Source organism: Clavelina lepadiformis, chromosome 1 (genome assembly GCF_947623445.1).
Source record: "Clavelina lepadiformis chromosome 1, kaClaLepa1.1, whole genome shotgun sequence".
Lineage (NCBI taxonomy): Eukaryota > Metazoa > Chordata > Ascidiacea > Aplousobranchia > Clavelinidae > Clavelina > Clavelina lepadiformis.
The window spans coordinates 8,963,728-8,979,054 of record NC_135240.1 but is presented as its reverse complement, the minus strand read 5'-3'; the positions used below and the strand labels follow the sequence as shown (position 1 = coordinate 8,979,054).

The window sequence follows — 15,327 nt, the reverse complement described above, 5'->3', positions numbered from 1 at the left end:
TTCCGTCTTTTACACAAGCGTTCACGTCACACAAAAGCGAGAAGGAAGAGAATTTTGTTTTCGAAACCAACAGCAGCACTTGTATGCTGCAATGCAGATTAAAACAATAAATCGTGTCATGTACGAAATGTATTTTCACAGCAGTTATAAAAGTAACCTGTGCTATGCACAACACATCATCAAATGTAGAGGTCCAGTAAGCTTGATGCCCATACACTCTTTTATCATAGTCCTATTAAGTAATTAAATTCTTATTTTCACCTGTTTCTAAAACACTCCGTCAGCAGAGACGTTGTTACTATATAAGTTTATTCTGGTCGTTTGTACATTGACCAACAGATCTAAGTAAAAATCGCATCAAAAGTAAATAAATGTTAAGTATTTATTAGCATACAAGTAAACTTTTGTTTTAGTCAAAAATATAAGACCATAGAAAAAAATATAATAAAAAAAAAAATATGTAATATAAGACTATAAAGTTTTTACCTGTCGAAACCATAACTTTTAGGAAATGTAAAGCTTGCAAAACTGATCTCTGTTTAAGTGATGCAAATGTGATGATGTACTCGACATATGCCATTTTTTATTACAGCTTAGCAGATATATGATTCTTAGAGTACAAAATTTTGATGGATAACTGGAAGTGACGTCATACTCGTCATGTGAAAAAACGTCTCTTGGATAGAAGTTTGCTTCAGCAAAACATGCTTGGCAAAAATAGATTGGATAAAAAAGAAAAAAACGAAAAAAACTAAGACTTGCGTTTATAAATGGAGATAGTACTGCTAATCAGTGCTGTGGCCTTAAGTAGTCAGCAACTTCACAAAGTCTGTAACAACAATACAGTGCCAAATAATATGGCGACAAACGAAACTAAAAATGTCTCCTCGTACGATGTGGACGAAGCGCAGGCGATGGCCCAAATTGCCATTGAAACCATATTCTTGATATTGGGAACCTATTTGATCATCTCCTTGTTTTACTATGCCGCGAAAAAGTTGTAAGTATTCTTATTACATTTTTCTTCATTTTGGATTAACCTAATGCTTAGTTATGCAAAACTATGATTAATATTAAAGTGCCATACACTATGGTTTAGGAAATCGGTATCCAGTAAACAAGTTTACAGTTTATCCAATTTACATGTTTATTTTGTTGTATATTTTAGCCGAAAAGCGCCTGAAAGTGCAGCAAGTCGTACAATTGAAAGAAGAAAAAGGGTTTTGTTTGGCTTGGTGGTCTATTTTGCGTTTACCTCCGTTGGAAAATTTGCTTTGGCCCAATGGATTTACTACATCCCCGACAGAAAGGTTACTGCAGACCAATGTGCGACGTTCTCGCTGGTCTTTCAAGTCTTTAATACAACTGGTAATAAATATTAAATGTAGGCTATATATTCCCCAGTTTAATGCTAACTATATAGTTACTTATAGTTAACTGAGAAAGGTTTTCAAAATTTTACCTGGTGTTTTTCACCCTTGACGGCGCATTAAACACACCGCTATAGCTTTCTGCTTTTAAGTCGTAAATTACAGCTGGTTAAAATAAAAATGTAATGTTCAGTATAGCATTTTCATTTTTGCAGGACTGATAGCGCTCTACATGTTTCTTTGGCTTAGACAATATACTCTATACCAGGAACCACATCTGAAGCATTATGCTACGACCTGTATTATAAGGTATTTCAAATCAAATTCGTATTATACTGTACTTTCGTGCATTTCGAAAAACACTTTTCAGAAGCTTGATATAATTTGAGATGTGACGTAATAAAAGCGTGATCAATTTAAATTAAGACAGCTGGCTGGTGCGGTGTGACAAGAAAACGGCATCGTGAGCAACAAAAATAAACCACATACATCTGCATGCAAGCGCTTGCTTATTTTTAACAATATTCGTTCGCAGATTTAGCCGAGCTCTATTTGTCGTCATTATCGTTGTCGGAATTGCTGCGCTGGTTGGTGTAGCCACGTCCAACCGGGCCGAGAATTTCGTCCACATCGAAGGGAGCAATGCTTGCTTACTACGAAACGAAAATACACTCAATTCGCTCACCATCTACATTGGCTATTCCGTCATTATTTTGCTGCAAGGTTTAACTGAATTCTTTGCAAAACTGTAACGACTGTATCAGCTGTGTTTTCTCAAATTGATGAGAATTTTCGTCCTTTACAGCTTCTATTCTTTCGCTCTTCATCCACATCTTGCGGCGGTATCAAAAGACGATCAATCTTGAGGATGCAGGGACTTCGACTAATAAAAGAGTCCATCGCCTGGTGAGAAACTGCACAATTGCTGCTGCTATATCTGCAACCTCTGATATAACCGCGATTATACTAAGGGTGGTTTACAGAGGAGTACTAACAGAACTGGTAAGTCTTTGCAGTAGTCTTCGGCCTAAAAGCACACCTTTTCCGATGTAAAGTTATACGGACATTTTTTGTTATTTTGGTTATTATCATGCCCGCTCAATGATATATTTCACTTCATATAGACGATCTTCACCATCTGGGACGTTGACGCTTTCATAAATCTTTCTTGCACAATTTTATGCTTTTCTAACTGGAAGGAAATTGTGTGGCCCTGGCCTTGTCGCGTGCGCATCGAAACCGTCGATAAGCAGCCAGCGACAACGTCTTTTACAAAGGAACAGCAATCAGGAACGGTGTCGACACACGCAGCGTAGTTTCGTTGATTGCTATTTTATAAACTACATGTTTCCCTTAAAGCTGCTCGTGTTTGCTCGTATAGGATTTACAGTGAATGAGTTTTGCTTGCAATGTCTATGCTGGCTCTAACTCTTTAATGGGGTACTGTAAGTGGAATATTAATAACAACAAAGGAAACAAGCCAAGTAAATTAATTTCGAAGTGTTGTTTGTAAATATATGTTCCACGACTCTGCTTTTCAGCACTGCTTTTACGAAAGTTGTATTGTTTTCGGCAAAACATTGTTTGTTTGTTCTGCACCTGCAATAAATGTTAAAATTTTATGATTATTTTCGAAACCAATTTCGGTCAATGATTGTAAATTTGATCATAAACATTTTGTTTCTGTTTTTGTTTTTGTGTGTCATAATTGCGGCTGTGTTGTCATTTGCCAAAAGATTGCTTGCAGCAAATAGAACGCAAGAATTTATGCTTTATTTGACTTTAGATGACTTTACAAAATGTAACATTTCAGTTTTAAGTAATTTATTATATCAACCTGTTAAAAATACATCATTTTCTGATGGTTCTCTTCTTTTGCACGCAATAGCATACAGATGTATGTATTTTAAAAGCATATTCGTGCGTCCATATTTGCTGACAATAAAAAGGTGGATGAAAGTATTTTTGTGGCAAATTTTAATACAATTTCTTCTCGACAATCCAAGTGTTCTAATAAGAAAGACGTTTCTCTTGAATGCGTAAACTGTAAACTCAACCCTTCACGTAAATCAGTCATAACTACTAAGATAAATAGCTAGATAGTAAAAAAAAACTTAGGAACGTTTTCCTGGCGTGACATGCTCACTTCCTTAGCACGAGCGTGAAAGTTTGTGTACGAATTTATTTTTCACCTTTTTGTGACATGTTCTGTCATTAACCCTGTTAGCTTCTGTATGATACCAGTTAAAGCCCTTTTAGCTTAGCTCTCACTTTTGGGGAAAGATTTTTACGATTTAGACCACGCATGTTTGCAAATATTTTTCTGAGAATTGTCAAAGAAAGATTTTATTATATCAAAGTTATTCATCTAAAAACCCGTTTTCGTTTCCTTGACGTGCGCTGAGCGAATAAAATAAGCAACCAGACATGCCTTAAAAGGAAAACCAACGGTGCCGTATAGGGCGTATACGACACTGTTACTGCTGTGAATACTTAGATTAAGAATAACTAAACATCAATTTCGGAAAAATTCAAAAGTCGTAAATGGACGTAATGTGCTGTATAAATATATATGTATTATGTTACACGGCGCTAAAATCGTGATACCTGTCAAAGTTCAAACCTTTCCCTTAAAATCACAAGCAGTTATAGTTAGAGAGTTTCTTCACTTTTTATAAAGACAAGGTTGTTATCTTCACAGCCGTGAGAAACTCTGAGGACTGCTTCTTCTCTTTTTTCTTTGAACATCCACAAACTGGCCACGGGAAGAGAATCTCCTTCCATCGTAAGAAACAAAGCAAGATGCAAGATAAATTGACAAATTGATCCAAGTCGAGGATGAGAATTGTGATCTGCAATTGCAGGAAAGTTGTCATGTTATAGTTGGCACAAACTAAGTTACTATTGTACCATCTGCAGCTGACTGCTACTATTGTTAACTACAATTACAGTGCATGTTTGTTCACTCAAAATTGAGAAGAGTTGTTTCGAGTTATTAGAAGTTTGTAAAATTGTAGACAAATAACGTGACTACAACAGTCATGAAGGGAAGTGATGCATTTTTAACAATAAATTAACAAGAACTTTATTTTATTTTACCTACTTGTACATTCTTTGTGATAAAAAGTTAAATGTTGTTTGATTGTCATAGTATAATAACAGTAATGGCATTAACCTTTTAACGTCGGTTATATCACAAAGTTACAGCCGTTGAGGCCTATAGTATACTGTCACCAAATTTAAAGTTATTTAGCGTGTTTTGCGATGATTCGCCGGCTCTTATTTTGTAATTATCAGGCGAACGTACGTAGGTTATTTGTTTACCATTGCACAGTGATACGTTTTTACAGTAGATATATTCTATATTCATATAATATGACAAACACTCTTGCGCACGATTTAAGCTTTTATAGTTTGTTTCAATATCCACAATGTGTATCTTATTAAGATCACCGGTATGCGACTATTCTTTTTGTCGTTTTTAATGAGTTTCCTGTACACGTGCACAACTTTTAGGTAGCTTCTCTCTGAGGCATGTAGCGCCGCCCGCAATTTTTGTTCTCGCCACTTGATTGATTGCGTTGTGGTGATGGGGATTCGTAGAGACAAGTATTATTCTACGTTTTGGACTTTGAAGAAAGGCTGCTTCTTTTTTTATGGACAATACAGAAAATACCGTTTTTTATCCTAGACATGCTCAAGTCAACGTGATTAAAAGTTAGAAGAGCGGAAGCGGGCTAATTGACTAGCCGTAAGAGCGGGAAGTTTCCTGGTCGGAAAATTTAGCGCGACAGTACCATCAACGGCCTCAACTCTCATTGGCTGGTGTTCAATATAGGTTGATATTAAATACTGCTTCATAGGGTCATCAACATTATGCACTTGTTTTACTGCTTTTTTTTCTCAGTAAATTTTCTTTGATTCTTTTGTGTTGCACCTTTCTCTTACTGCAGCGGTTGCTTGTATCTCTATGCAGACTTCAGAACGGGCAGTCTACTATGTACGGCCTGGGCACCTAAAGACTCTTCGAGTTAACGAAATATCTACTTGAAAAGTCTCGAGATATCACTAATTGTTCTCATGCATTTTAATAGGAGGTGATGAAGTTTCTTGTGTCAAGCGAAATTCAATTTAACCAAAATATAGTCTAAAAGCCTTTTCTGTTTAAGAGCAAATCAACAGCAAAGAATCATTTTAACCTGTTAAAGTGTATTCACCCGAAGTATTCAAAGTTGATTTACTTGTACGTTCTAATGTTGGTCAAACTATTCTGACCAAGTTTATCAAAGCGATCTCGAGTTAAAATCTTTATCAACAAACTCCGCGATGTGTTGGCTTAACTTCGTGGAATGTTTGTGTTATGACTTTGCACTTTTACAGACGCCTGATGATCACCAAAAAGTTAAAACAATATTTCAAGAATAATTACTGCCTCGATATTTGGTAAGCCGCTAACTTGCCTTTTTGTCTAAATTTTATACTTGTTCATAAGTAAAGCGTTTTCACAAAGAAATCGTGTGAGCGTAGAAAAAGTAACAATATAGTAGGTCCAAATTGTTTTCAACTGCTTTGAAGATAAGGTTTGCAAAGGTTCAGGGAATATATTGGCTATTACCCATTTATGCACAGTATTTGATTGAATGAAAATCTCAGTTGAATCTCTATATATATGTTTACACAGAATTGGCGCAATTTATATATAAAGAGAAAAGTATATAGGATAACATATCATTTTCATCGGGTAATTGAGCATAAATAAGTTGGATAACGTGGTGTGAAAAACCGTTTATAGGTGTATAAAAACCGTAAAAATAAAATTTTAGAGAAACCACAGAAATCCCACGATATGGTTAAATAAGTGGAAAATTTTGAGGTCAAAGTACAGTAACTTTAATATTTTATTTTTAGTATGCTTCTAATTAAGTAAGCTTATTTGAGCCACACAATGATTTGTCACGCTCCGATATATATAAACATAGTACATACCAATTCGGGCACCTGTCCTTTGATAAAGGTGACAATAGCGATAGCTAATAAGTCGGTTGTCACACATATACTGGTCACAAGGCAGCAACGGCGCACGAGCAACTTGGTCTTCTTGTCGAAGCTACTGCTGCTACTCAGTTCGCGTTTGCCGATAAAACGAACAAAAAGTATAAGCAGCGACACTGCATTTGATAAGAGCACGTTTTCAAAATTACGTTCACTTAAAATGCAATTCGACCTACACGACTTGGGGAAGATTGCTAAAGATAGCAATTATTCCCATATCACACGGAGGGTATTCAACGTAATTTGGTACCATCTTCATTTCCATTTAAATTTGAGTTAGCAAATGCGTTAGAACTTCCCTCAAATCATAAATAAATGAAGTTGCCTACCTTGGACGACGCAGTTAGATATCACGCCTGAAAGTGCAGACACAGAAAGTTTTTCTTCGATGTTGATACATTGATTTTCGTGGACCCTGTACCTCGATTGATTAATTGTGGTAGACAGAATTATGCCAACGCCAGCGCCAGATGAAACGACAATCATTAAAAGAGTTATTCTGCTCCACCTACACAAAGCAAACGCTTCCTCTAAATCTTTGTTACATGACATGCTTAAGAGTCTCTTAAATTTGTTTATAGTGGATTATTATTATAAAAGATTAAATTATTTGTTATAAGTTATTAAATACAATTCAATTATTGAATTATTATCAACGCAATTATTATTATAAAGATTATTATAAAAGATTATTTTTCAATGTTGTGTAGTGTAGTTAACATTCCCTTATACCAGTAATTGTTTGTGATCGAGTAGGATCCTATAATCTTTTAGCATCAAAATATTTATTGTTGAAGGGAAATATTTTACCATATTGTGCATTTATCCGCCAAATGCTTCAGTTGCGAAAGGTCATACAAAATTCTTTGGCGAAACCAAAGAAACAAAGTCAGAAACGTGAAGCCTGTAAAATAGTAAGGCCAAAAGTTCACTGCATGCAAGGCTAAGCAAGCGTGCAAAGATTTTGCTAAAAAACAGACCAGTAAAAGCTTTACAGGTGAAATCACCCTAATTTAAATCGAACCTTGTATTATAGGAAACTTTGGCTATACGTGTTAAATAAAACCTATTCATCAGTATATAGCATATGATTATGTGCCTAGGTAGTTCTTAAGCTATTCCAAAGCGTTAAAAAAATTATATTTTATACACACGATTAATTTACGTTTGAATATAAAGTGGTAAAACATCTCACCAATTACATGTAGTGTTCGACTTGCTTTGGTAAACACGGCACAGAGATGCGGGTCCGGGTACATGTAAGTCACAACCTGAGCAAGAGAATACTTTGCGCACGCCGTCAAAGTGTACATAATCACAAAGAAGAGCAGAATCAAGTTGGGATTTCTGTATCCTTTGTGTTTCTCACGTTTCAATCTAAAATATATGAGGATGACTGTGGAAGCGTTCGTGCGAAAACTTTTAAATGAAGTATATATTAGTGCATGCAATCAAATAAACAATTATATTAATTTCACAAACTTCACAAAGTTAAATTTCTGTTCGAAGCCGTTTCCAGCATAAATATAGGTTAACCCATACAAAATTAAACCAAATGTTTTGAATCAGTTTGTAAAAATTGTTAAAAATTCTTAAGTTTGCCAGTTGTATGCCCATAACTTTACTAAATGCTATAGGCTGTTGTTCGAAGATTGCTAGCTATATGTACATTGCAATAATCCGAACGTGTTAAAATGTAATACTTGTATAAGCTTAGTATTTAAGCAATAAATTCTGCGTTAACAGATGCATCAGTTTAGGTTAGACAAACCAAGGTTATGCTTCAGCAATGAAAGTTTCTCGTTTTTCGACAAAAGCAACCCTCAACAGCATACTATGCGCAACTCAAATTGTGCTTCGGTCTATATATTCTGATGACTTGATAATGATGGTTTGGTTTGTTCTTGAAGAATCAAGCTAGATTTGTTTGCATGATGTGTAGTTCCTTTTATCGGTGGAACCATAGGGAAAGTTTGTAATGACGCGTTTCTCTCGCATTTCGCATTACACGTATCACGAAATATTCTGTTATTTTTCGATCAAAATGGACAAGCATCGAAAAAATACCCGGAAGTTTTGTAAAACGAGAGAAATTTTGCCAAAAAAAAGATTTTCAATGATGCTTTTGATAAAAGTGGTTTAAAGTATATTGAGGAATTATTGCAGACTGACCTGACAAAAGTATGGCATAAACATGAAATCAGGGAATACATAGTAGCCGCCAACATCGCTGTTTCCAGGCAAACAAAACAAATCCACAGCATACGAAGGTTGGGCAAGTTTTGCAGTTCAAGTAAATCGCCTCTTGAGTTATTACTGAACGATTTTTGGTCTATGCCGCTTCCATTTATTGATAGTTTTGTCGATTTCATAATTTCCAGCTGCACTTTAACATAGAAGTCATTACAATTTAACATACAATATCATCTACCACAGAAGTATCCGAATATGTAAAACAATTTAAACAATTTACGAAAATAATATCGTTTCAAGAATTTATATAAACTGCGATAGCAACTGACAAATTTGCAAAACTTTTTGTTGTGCTCAGAAAGTTATCAACAAGATATCTTTTAAAGAAATGATTTTATTGAACATTTTTCTTCCTACTGTATATTTAAAATACTTCTTGTTTTCTCCCTATATTAGCTCCTGCTCAAACTAACCCTGTGCTTTACACGTCAACACAAAACTAAGCTTTTTCCTTCTGCAGAGTTTTTACGGATTTCTTCAAAATATGTTTCTCGCCGGCACCTTTCTTTTTACAATTATGTTCTATGCACAACCTGCTATAAGATATGACAAAGCACCAAGCTGGTTTTCAAGTTGATCAGCATTTTGTAAACAGTTCTAAAGCGACAAGCGACAAATTACGATTTGCACAATGTGTGAAAAATCCTGTTTTTTATCGTTAAATTTCACGCTCTTCAAAGTGCCACTTGGATTGGTTTTAACATACGACTTTTTTTATGACGTATTGCATTTTCCGGGAAAAAGTTGACACAAAAATCCCGGCATCGACAAAGTGCCCGATACGACCGGTCTTAGATTTAACTGGATCATTTTACGCCTGTTATCAACAACATAAACAACAGCTCAGTACTGAACGGTAAGTATAAACGTGAAAGCAATTTTCTGGTGGTCTTTCGAACCACGTTCTCAATTTACAGAATTACCTTGCAAAGTAGATAAAATTAATTCACTGTTATGGTTGAATTGCATAACTACCACGGCAAAACGAAATATGACAGTTACCTTTGTGTCAAATTTTGCAAAGAGTTTTTGTAAAACTGTGTTACAACAGAGGAGTGTAAGTTCATTATCATGCAAAAAAATGCCACTTTTTACCAAATATCGTTTGTCAATGTCTGTTTCGCACGGTCCAAAAAAATGAGAGCACATTGGTGGAGACTACGGGGTAATTCCGTATGTTTGTTATCTTGCTTATGCGATCACAAGTTTCATAAGTCGATCTCAAAGGCCTGTTGTAATAGCGGATTTGTGGTTATTAGTAAATAATAAATATAGCTAAATGTGTGAGATCTGCGTGAAGCTTCCCCAATCATAAACATGACGCTTGCTTGAAAAAATTCCGTCATTGAGACATTACTCAAAGAAAGGTTTAATTAGGCGCTGTATTGACAAAAAGTAATTACAGTTAAATGTATTCCTTCACAAAATCCTGCCTTGCGTATCATTTTTAGCTAAACTCGATTAAAAGTTTTAATCTTACAACAGGTTAATATATGACTGTGAAAAATTTTGTTTTCCAGGGTTTTATCCTTAAAAGATGCAGACCATTGAACCAGCTGCGTCTTATTTCTATGACATGGCTGCCAGTTCAAAAGGCTTTAACTTGAGCTGCTGCGCTTACCTTAGTCATAGGACTGCGAACCATGTAGCTGTTGCATGTCATGGAGTGTAAGTCGGCACCCAACGGTTGAGGAATGTTTAGTTTTCATGAACGTAGATGCATGTTTAGAAAGTTTAGAAACAAATAATTAAAAGGGAGAAATTCACGTTTCATGTCTGCTATCCGGGTACATGTTGAGAGTGCTCAGAAAAAATGCGGTCTTGGCGGTAATCTTTTGTATGTGCATCGAACGAGTGAGCTAAAAGAAAACTGAATACGTAAAGTTTTGTGTAAACCTTGTTTGGTTGTTTTGTATACACGAGCAAGACAATTTCTTTCATTGATTAATTTCAAGATATACAGTAGTTGGTTAAATGACTTTGCTAAAATTCTGCTCGAATTAGACGCTTGCTCGACTTAGATTGGCTGGGCATGACACAGATTATCTAATCCAACGTGTCCACTAATTCAGCGTGACTGTTTCAATATCTTGATTACAAATAGTGCAACAAACAACGCAACATTAAGCTCAAGTGTTGATTGACATTTGACGGTGATCAATCTGCCAGGGAATACAAAAGCACCAAATGTATTTGCAAGGGATAAATAAAGTTTCCGTTCCTTTAACCTTTTGTTCTTCTTGTGGCCACCAGAAAAAATTATAGGGTGTCATGGTTTTGTGGGGCAGCTCAAATCATTTTTCGTTCACTTTATTGACTTATTCTCTGTGTCATTTTAAACTTCAACTCCAACATTGCACATATGCACCACTTAGCGATAAAATTATTTCACTTGACAGACAGCTTGAACGGCAGAGCGCTAAAGAGCTTTGAGCCATAACAGAGTAATATTGTGGCACATTCACATTGGGTCATTCATATTACATTCATTCGTCCATCATATTCATGTATTCACGTACTGTGTGTCGCAAAATTCCTAATACTTTGTAAAACAGATTTTTCTTTGCTCACAGAAATAAAAAACGTTCGTTTCAAAGCTATTCTGGCTTTTTGCCTAACGAGATTATTCCATGTTTCATACCAACATTTACATTTAAGTTAAAGATTTATATAAGCACAAAATCAAATCACTACAAACCAAGAAAACAAATTATCAGCCACATCGCTTTTGTTTATAACGATTAGTTTAACACAACATAAGGAAAGAAAAAATACATTGTATTAAATTAAACCTACACGTAAATACATGACATAAAAATACATTCAAATTTCAATCTGGTTTAACACCCATAACGCTCGTCCATGTGTCATACGTGTTTGTTAAACAGATTACAGTCCATGTGTTAAAACTTTCTTCCCAACTAAAGAGTATCGGTTGCACAACGAAATATTTTTCAAGTAGTGATAATAGGCCTCGATATGGTGAAGATGCGCATACTGAAAAACTCATTATTGTTGTTCGACGTGTTTCCAACGTCAGCATGACCTCTGGCGACGATTGACGAGCAGCAGGGCCATGGAAGCAAAGAGTTTTTCCATTGTCCAAAGCACAAAACCACGCAGCTCAAATTGAGAATTTGATCCAAATCCAGGACTAGAACAGTCAGCTGAAAAGTAAAATTTTTCTTCAATATTTTACGAAATGACATAATTTATATGAAGTTTATCGTTTATTTTTATATTTCGTTACAAACTTCGATAAAACCGCAGGTAACAATCGTCTTAATACCATGTCACAAAAAAGTGTTTGATGCTTTTTCAGCTTATTCAAGCATGCAATAATATTATTGTTTGTCAAAATACATTCTTCCATTTACCATCACATGTCAACATGTCACAAACCAGACATTATGTTATCGGTGCGTGACTTACGATTTCAGGTACGTGACCTTTGATGAGTGTGGTTACCACAAGCATAACGACATCAGTGATTATACATACAGCTGTAAGAATGCAACATCTTTTTACGAGAGCGGTCGTCTTTTCATTGGAGGGTAATTTTTTTCCAGCGCGCATTCGATTTAGAGCAATGAAGCGCACAAATAAAAACAGAAGTGAAACTGTGCAAATAAACAAAGTCAAACGTGTAAGATCTTTGAGCGTCACACTAAAGATTTTGCTAGTATAAAGATCCGGTTGTTGTTTACTGAAACCAACATAGTTTATTTGTTTGTTGGATACGCTGGTCGTGGTTATACTATCAGTCATAGCCAGCGTTTGCTTTGATTAAAAACGATTTTATGCAGAGAGTAACGCAGCAGTTATTACCGTGCACGGCGATGCTTGTCACAACGCCAGACAACGCAGATGACGCCAAGCCACTTGCGCTACTAACGCATTTACCGTGATAGACCCAATACACTGATCTCCAATATCCAAGAACTATACCGACCCCGCTTATGGTGGCTACAATGATAAGAACAAGCGAAAATCTGCTCCACCTAAAATAAAAAGGCTTGTTGAACAAAATTGTGCTAAGAATTAGTAATATCAATTATATTCTGAGCCGGTGATATTTTGTTTTGGTGAGCTACTTTTTTGCAAATTTATAATAATATACATGTACATATATGTAGGCCTACGTGCATGCGCACTAAAGTATGAGCAATGTCGAAGTGAAGCTCTTTATCGTCTTTTGTCATATTTGTAAATGATAAAAGGTGTAAAAGCGTAAATGTAAGTGGTAAATGGCCAAGGTAACTAGTATGAAAGGCTTCAAGTGCTCGCAAATTATAAGCTAATCAGGGTAGCTAAGCTGAATGTTTAGGAGAACAGCTTAAGAGAGATATTTTATCTTTATCCGCCTACTTACACAAGGTTTTTGTGCTGGAGGCTATAAGCATGTATAGCACAAGAAGCTGTCAAAAACACTATATGAGCTATAAGAAATTATGCCCAATAAAAAACCAAGATTTTGCTTTGAGATTTTCTTAAGTGGTTAAAAATATTTTACCAAACAACCCATTTCGTTGCAAGGTGCTTCAGTTGTGGGAATTTGTACATCACTCGCTGTCGTAGCCAAAGAAACATTGCAAGACAACCAAATCCTAAAAAATGAATAATCACCGGTTATTATTTACAAGAATGTATATATATACACATTACAATCATCTCGAAAGCCCCAGGTGCAGTTGTTACAGCAGTCGTGTCATCTTAACCGAGCCTATAATATAATCTATTTTATGGTTTCTGTAATAGATAATATGATCGAGACTCAAACAGCGTCAAACTTCCCGATCAAGCAATATAATTGCCACAAAAATCAACCAATACAACCATAGTTATAATAATTAAGCAAAACGCAGAGATTACTCAAATATTTTAAATGATACTGTACATGCTTTTATAAGGGTTGTTATTGCGCTAATGCCAGAGTTATGTAGTCGCCGATTTAGAGCCAAGATCATGCTAAAAGATAAGCAAGAAAATATCTGAACTTCTAATAAATTCCTCCGGTAAACACCTCTGTTACAATTCTCCCGATAATTCAAAGTTTACGGCGCCACATGACCCGGATCACGACGTACATTTATTGTTTGTTGTGTGGCTGACATTTCACATGCCTCAAAAATCATCGCAAATAACGCATTATCAAATGTGTTTATTTTCAATAGATTATTATCGTTTATTTTTCTTGATTGATTGTGCGCAGCGATGAGTTGGTTGTAAATTTTTATAGCATAATAAAAAGTTACGCTCATATACAGTTACTGAATGGGAAAAGGTGGTAAAACTCCAGAAGTGATTTAAAACATGCCATGCAGATTTTTATAGTTCCATGCTGTGTTTTACGATGAAGTTAACACGGCCACCAAGCCAGAACACGGTTAAGTAAATAAATGAAAATAAATTTGATTGACGGAATCATATTTCACAATACAACACTTACGCAAAAATATTTACATATAAATATAACAGTATATATATAGCATCTTTAGATAAGTACGAACGTGTTGACGTATATAAACGCATAAATTAACGTCTATATTCTTACCTATGATGAGAAGCGTTCGATCTGCTTTTGCGTAAAAGGAACATTTCCTGGCATTATAATGGTTGTAAGCGATAAACTGAGCCAAGGTGAATCTTGCCGAAGAGGCGAGTGCGTAGGCTATTACGCCAACGAGAAGGATATTTCGGGATTTAGTCGCTTTCTTGTCGTTCCTGTGGAAATGTTACGACTAGTCGAAGTCAGAAACCAAAGAAATCTACTAAAAGGATAACAGCAGTACTATAACTACACCAACCTCGAAGCTATAATATGGTATAAATGAGATGTCAAAATGTACAAGGACATTGCTAGCATCAAAGCTTCAATGCAGACAAAGGAATACCACAGAGCAGAATTATTGTTTCTAAATGTACTCCACATCCGCTGCAGGTTGGTGTCACTATAGTTTTGATTCCATTCGTCATTTCCGGTCTTATTTGCCTGGATCTCTGTTTTTGGAATCAAAGCGGGGCTCATTTTTCCTACAATCTTCAAAACATCAGAGCCAGGAGATTTCTTATGCAGAGGGTGAAGACTATAGCCTACGACAGGACTTTTGTTTACAAAACAACGTCACCACTATCTGAAAAAGTTTGAGGCTGCTGTAGAGGCTTATCAGAGTTCTTATCACTAAGAACTTAACTGTTTACCTTTCTAGATATGTGCTGTAAATTTGAAGAAATAAGTACAGTATAATTGCTTACTAAATTTCATCATTGCTACGATTTTTGACAGATATATAGTTTTATAATTGTTACATAAAACATCTGTAATAACTATATATATGACATAGGGTGAGGTCAATCGCTGTAAGCTGAAATTGATAAAAGTGACGAGTTTGTTTGTACTCATCGCTTTTAAGGAGTCAATTTTCAGCTTATCAAATGTCACCTTACTCGCAATTTCAGGCCACTGCTAAACCTTTAACGAAGGCAGAATAGCGTAAATGGCGTGTTTCTTCTTTTGTAGAAAGTTTACTTCTATAACTTACAACCCTTAAAATCTTGGTTTACGAATCGTTTTTCAACTATTCTTAAACTTTCTGTTGAAGTATCCTCATTATTTGGATTAGCTTTATTTTTCTTCTGACGTAGAAACGGC

The 15,327-nt window shown here is 35.5% G+C and overlaps 3 protein-coding genes across 4 annotated transcripts; 1 reads left to right on the top strand and 2 right to left on the bottom strand.

Annotated features, from left to right (window-relative positions):
* Nucleotides 1-770: 770 nt before the first annotated feature.
* Nucleotides 771-3,332, top strand: LOC143468388 (uncharacterized). The gene is made up of 6 exons (XM_076965575.1): nt 771-1,000; nt 1,169-1,368; nt 1,586-1,679; nt 1,906-2,093; nt 2,176-2,372; nt 2,495-3,332. The coding sequence occupies exons 1-6, from the start codon at nt 771-773 to the stop codon at nt 2,684-2,686; spliced, it is 1,101 nt and encodes a 366-aa protein (XP_076821690.1). The 3' UTR covers nt 2,687-3,332.
* Nucleotides 3,333-3,340: 8 nt separating this feature from the next.
* On the bottom strand, nt 3,341-8,842 carry LOC143468396 (uncharacterized). Its single transcript, XM_076965587.1, has 6 exons — nt 8,595-8,842; nt 7,618-7,799; nt 7,233-7,326; nt 6,752-6,930; nt 6,357-6,538; nt 3,341-4,222 (listed from the first exon to the last, which is right to left on the bottom strand). The coding sequence occupies exons 1-6, from the start codon at nt 8,837-8,839 to the stop codon at nt 4,043-4,045; spliced, it is 1,062 nt and encodes a 353-aa protein (XP_076821702.1). The 5' UTR covers nt 8,840-8,842; the 3' UTR covers nt 3,341-4,042.
* Nucleotides 8,843-10,991: 2,149 nt separating this feature from the next.
* LOC143464551 (uncharacterized) lies at nt 10,992-14,703 on the bottom strand. 2 transcript variants are annotated; one of them, XM_076962391.1, is made up of 6 exons: nt 14,483-14,703; nt 14,230-14,399; nt 13,189-13,282; nt 12,504-12,676; nt 12,108-12,295; nt 10,992-11,842 (listed from the first exon to the last, which is right to left on the bottom strand). In XM_076962391.1, exons 1-6 carry the CDS (start codon nt 14,701-14,703, stop codon nt 11,630-11,632), a joined length of 1,059 nt encoding a protein of 352 aa, XP_076818506.1. In that variant the 3' UTR covers nt 10,992-11,629. The 2 variants fall into 2 exon arrangements, with proteins under 2 accessions (XP_076818506.1, XP_076818515.1); XM_076962400.1 differs by having other exon boundaries at nt 14,525-14,703.
* Nucleotides 14,704-15,327: the final 624 nt, after the last annotated feature.

Coding starts and splice junctions, on each gene's coding strand:
- LOC143464551 (XM_076962391.1), bottom strand. CDS start 14,703: ATGAGCCCCGCTTTGATTCCAAAAACAGAGATCCAGGCAAATAAGACC. Junction 13,283..14,229: donor TCGAACGCTTCTCATCATAG/GTAAGAATATAG, acceptor TTCATTTTTTAG/GATTTGGTTGTCTTGCAATG. Junction 11,843..12,107: donor AAGGTCACGTACCTGAAATC/GTAAGTCACGCA, acceptor TTTACTTTTCAG/CTGACTGTTCTAGTCCTGGA.
- LOC143468396 (XM_076965587.1), bottom strand. CDS start 8,839: ATGTTAAATTGTAATGACTTCTATGTTAAAGTGCAGCTGGAAATTATG. Junction 7,800..8,594: donor TTATGCCATACTTTTGTCAG/GTCAGTCTGCAA, acceptor CATATATTTTAG/ATTGAAACGTGAGAAACACA. Junction 6,931..7,232: donor GCGGATAAATGCACAATATG/GTAAAATATTTC, acceptor TGCTTTGTGTAG/GTGGAGCAGAATAACTCTTT.
- LOC143468388 (XM_076965575.1), top strand. CDS start 771: ATGGAGATAGTACTGCTAATCAGTGCTGTGGCCTTAAGTAGTCAGCAA. Junction 1,680..1,905: donor GCTACGACCTGTATTATAAG/GTATTTCAAATC, acceptor ATTCGTTCGCAG/ATTTAGCCGAGCTCTATTTG. Junction 2,094..2,175: donor CGTCATTATTTTGCTGCAAG/GTTTAACTGAAT, acceptor CGTCCTTTACAG/CTTCTATTCTTTCGCTCTTC.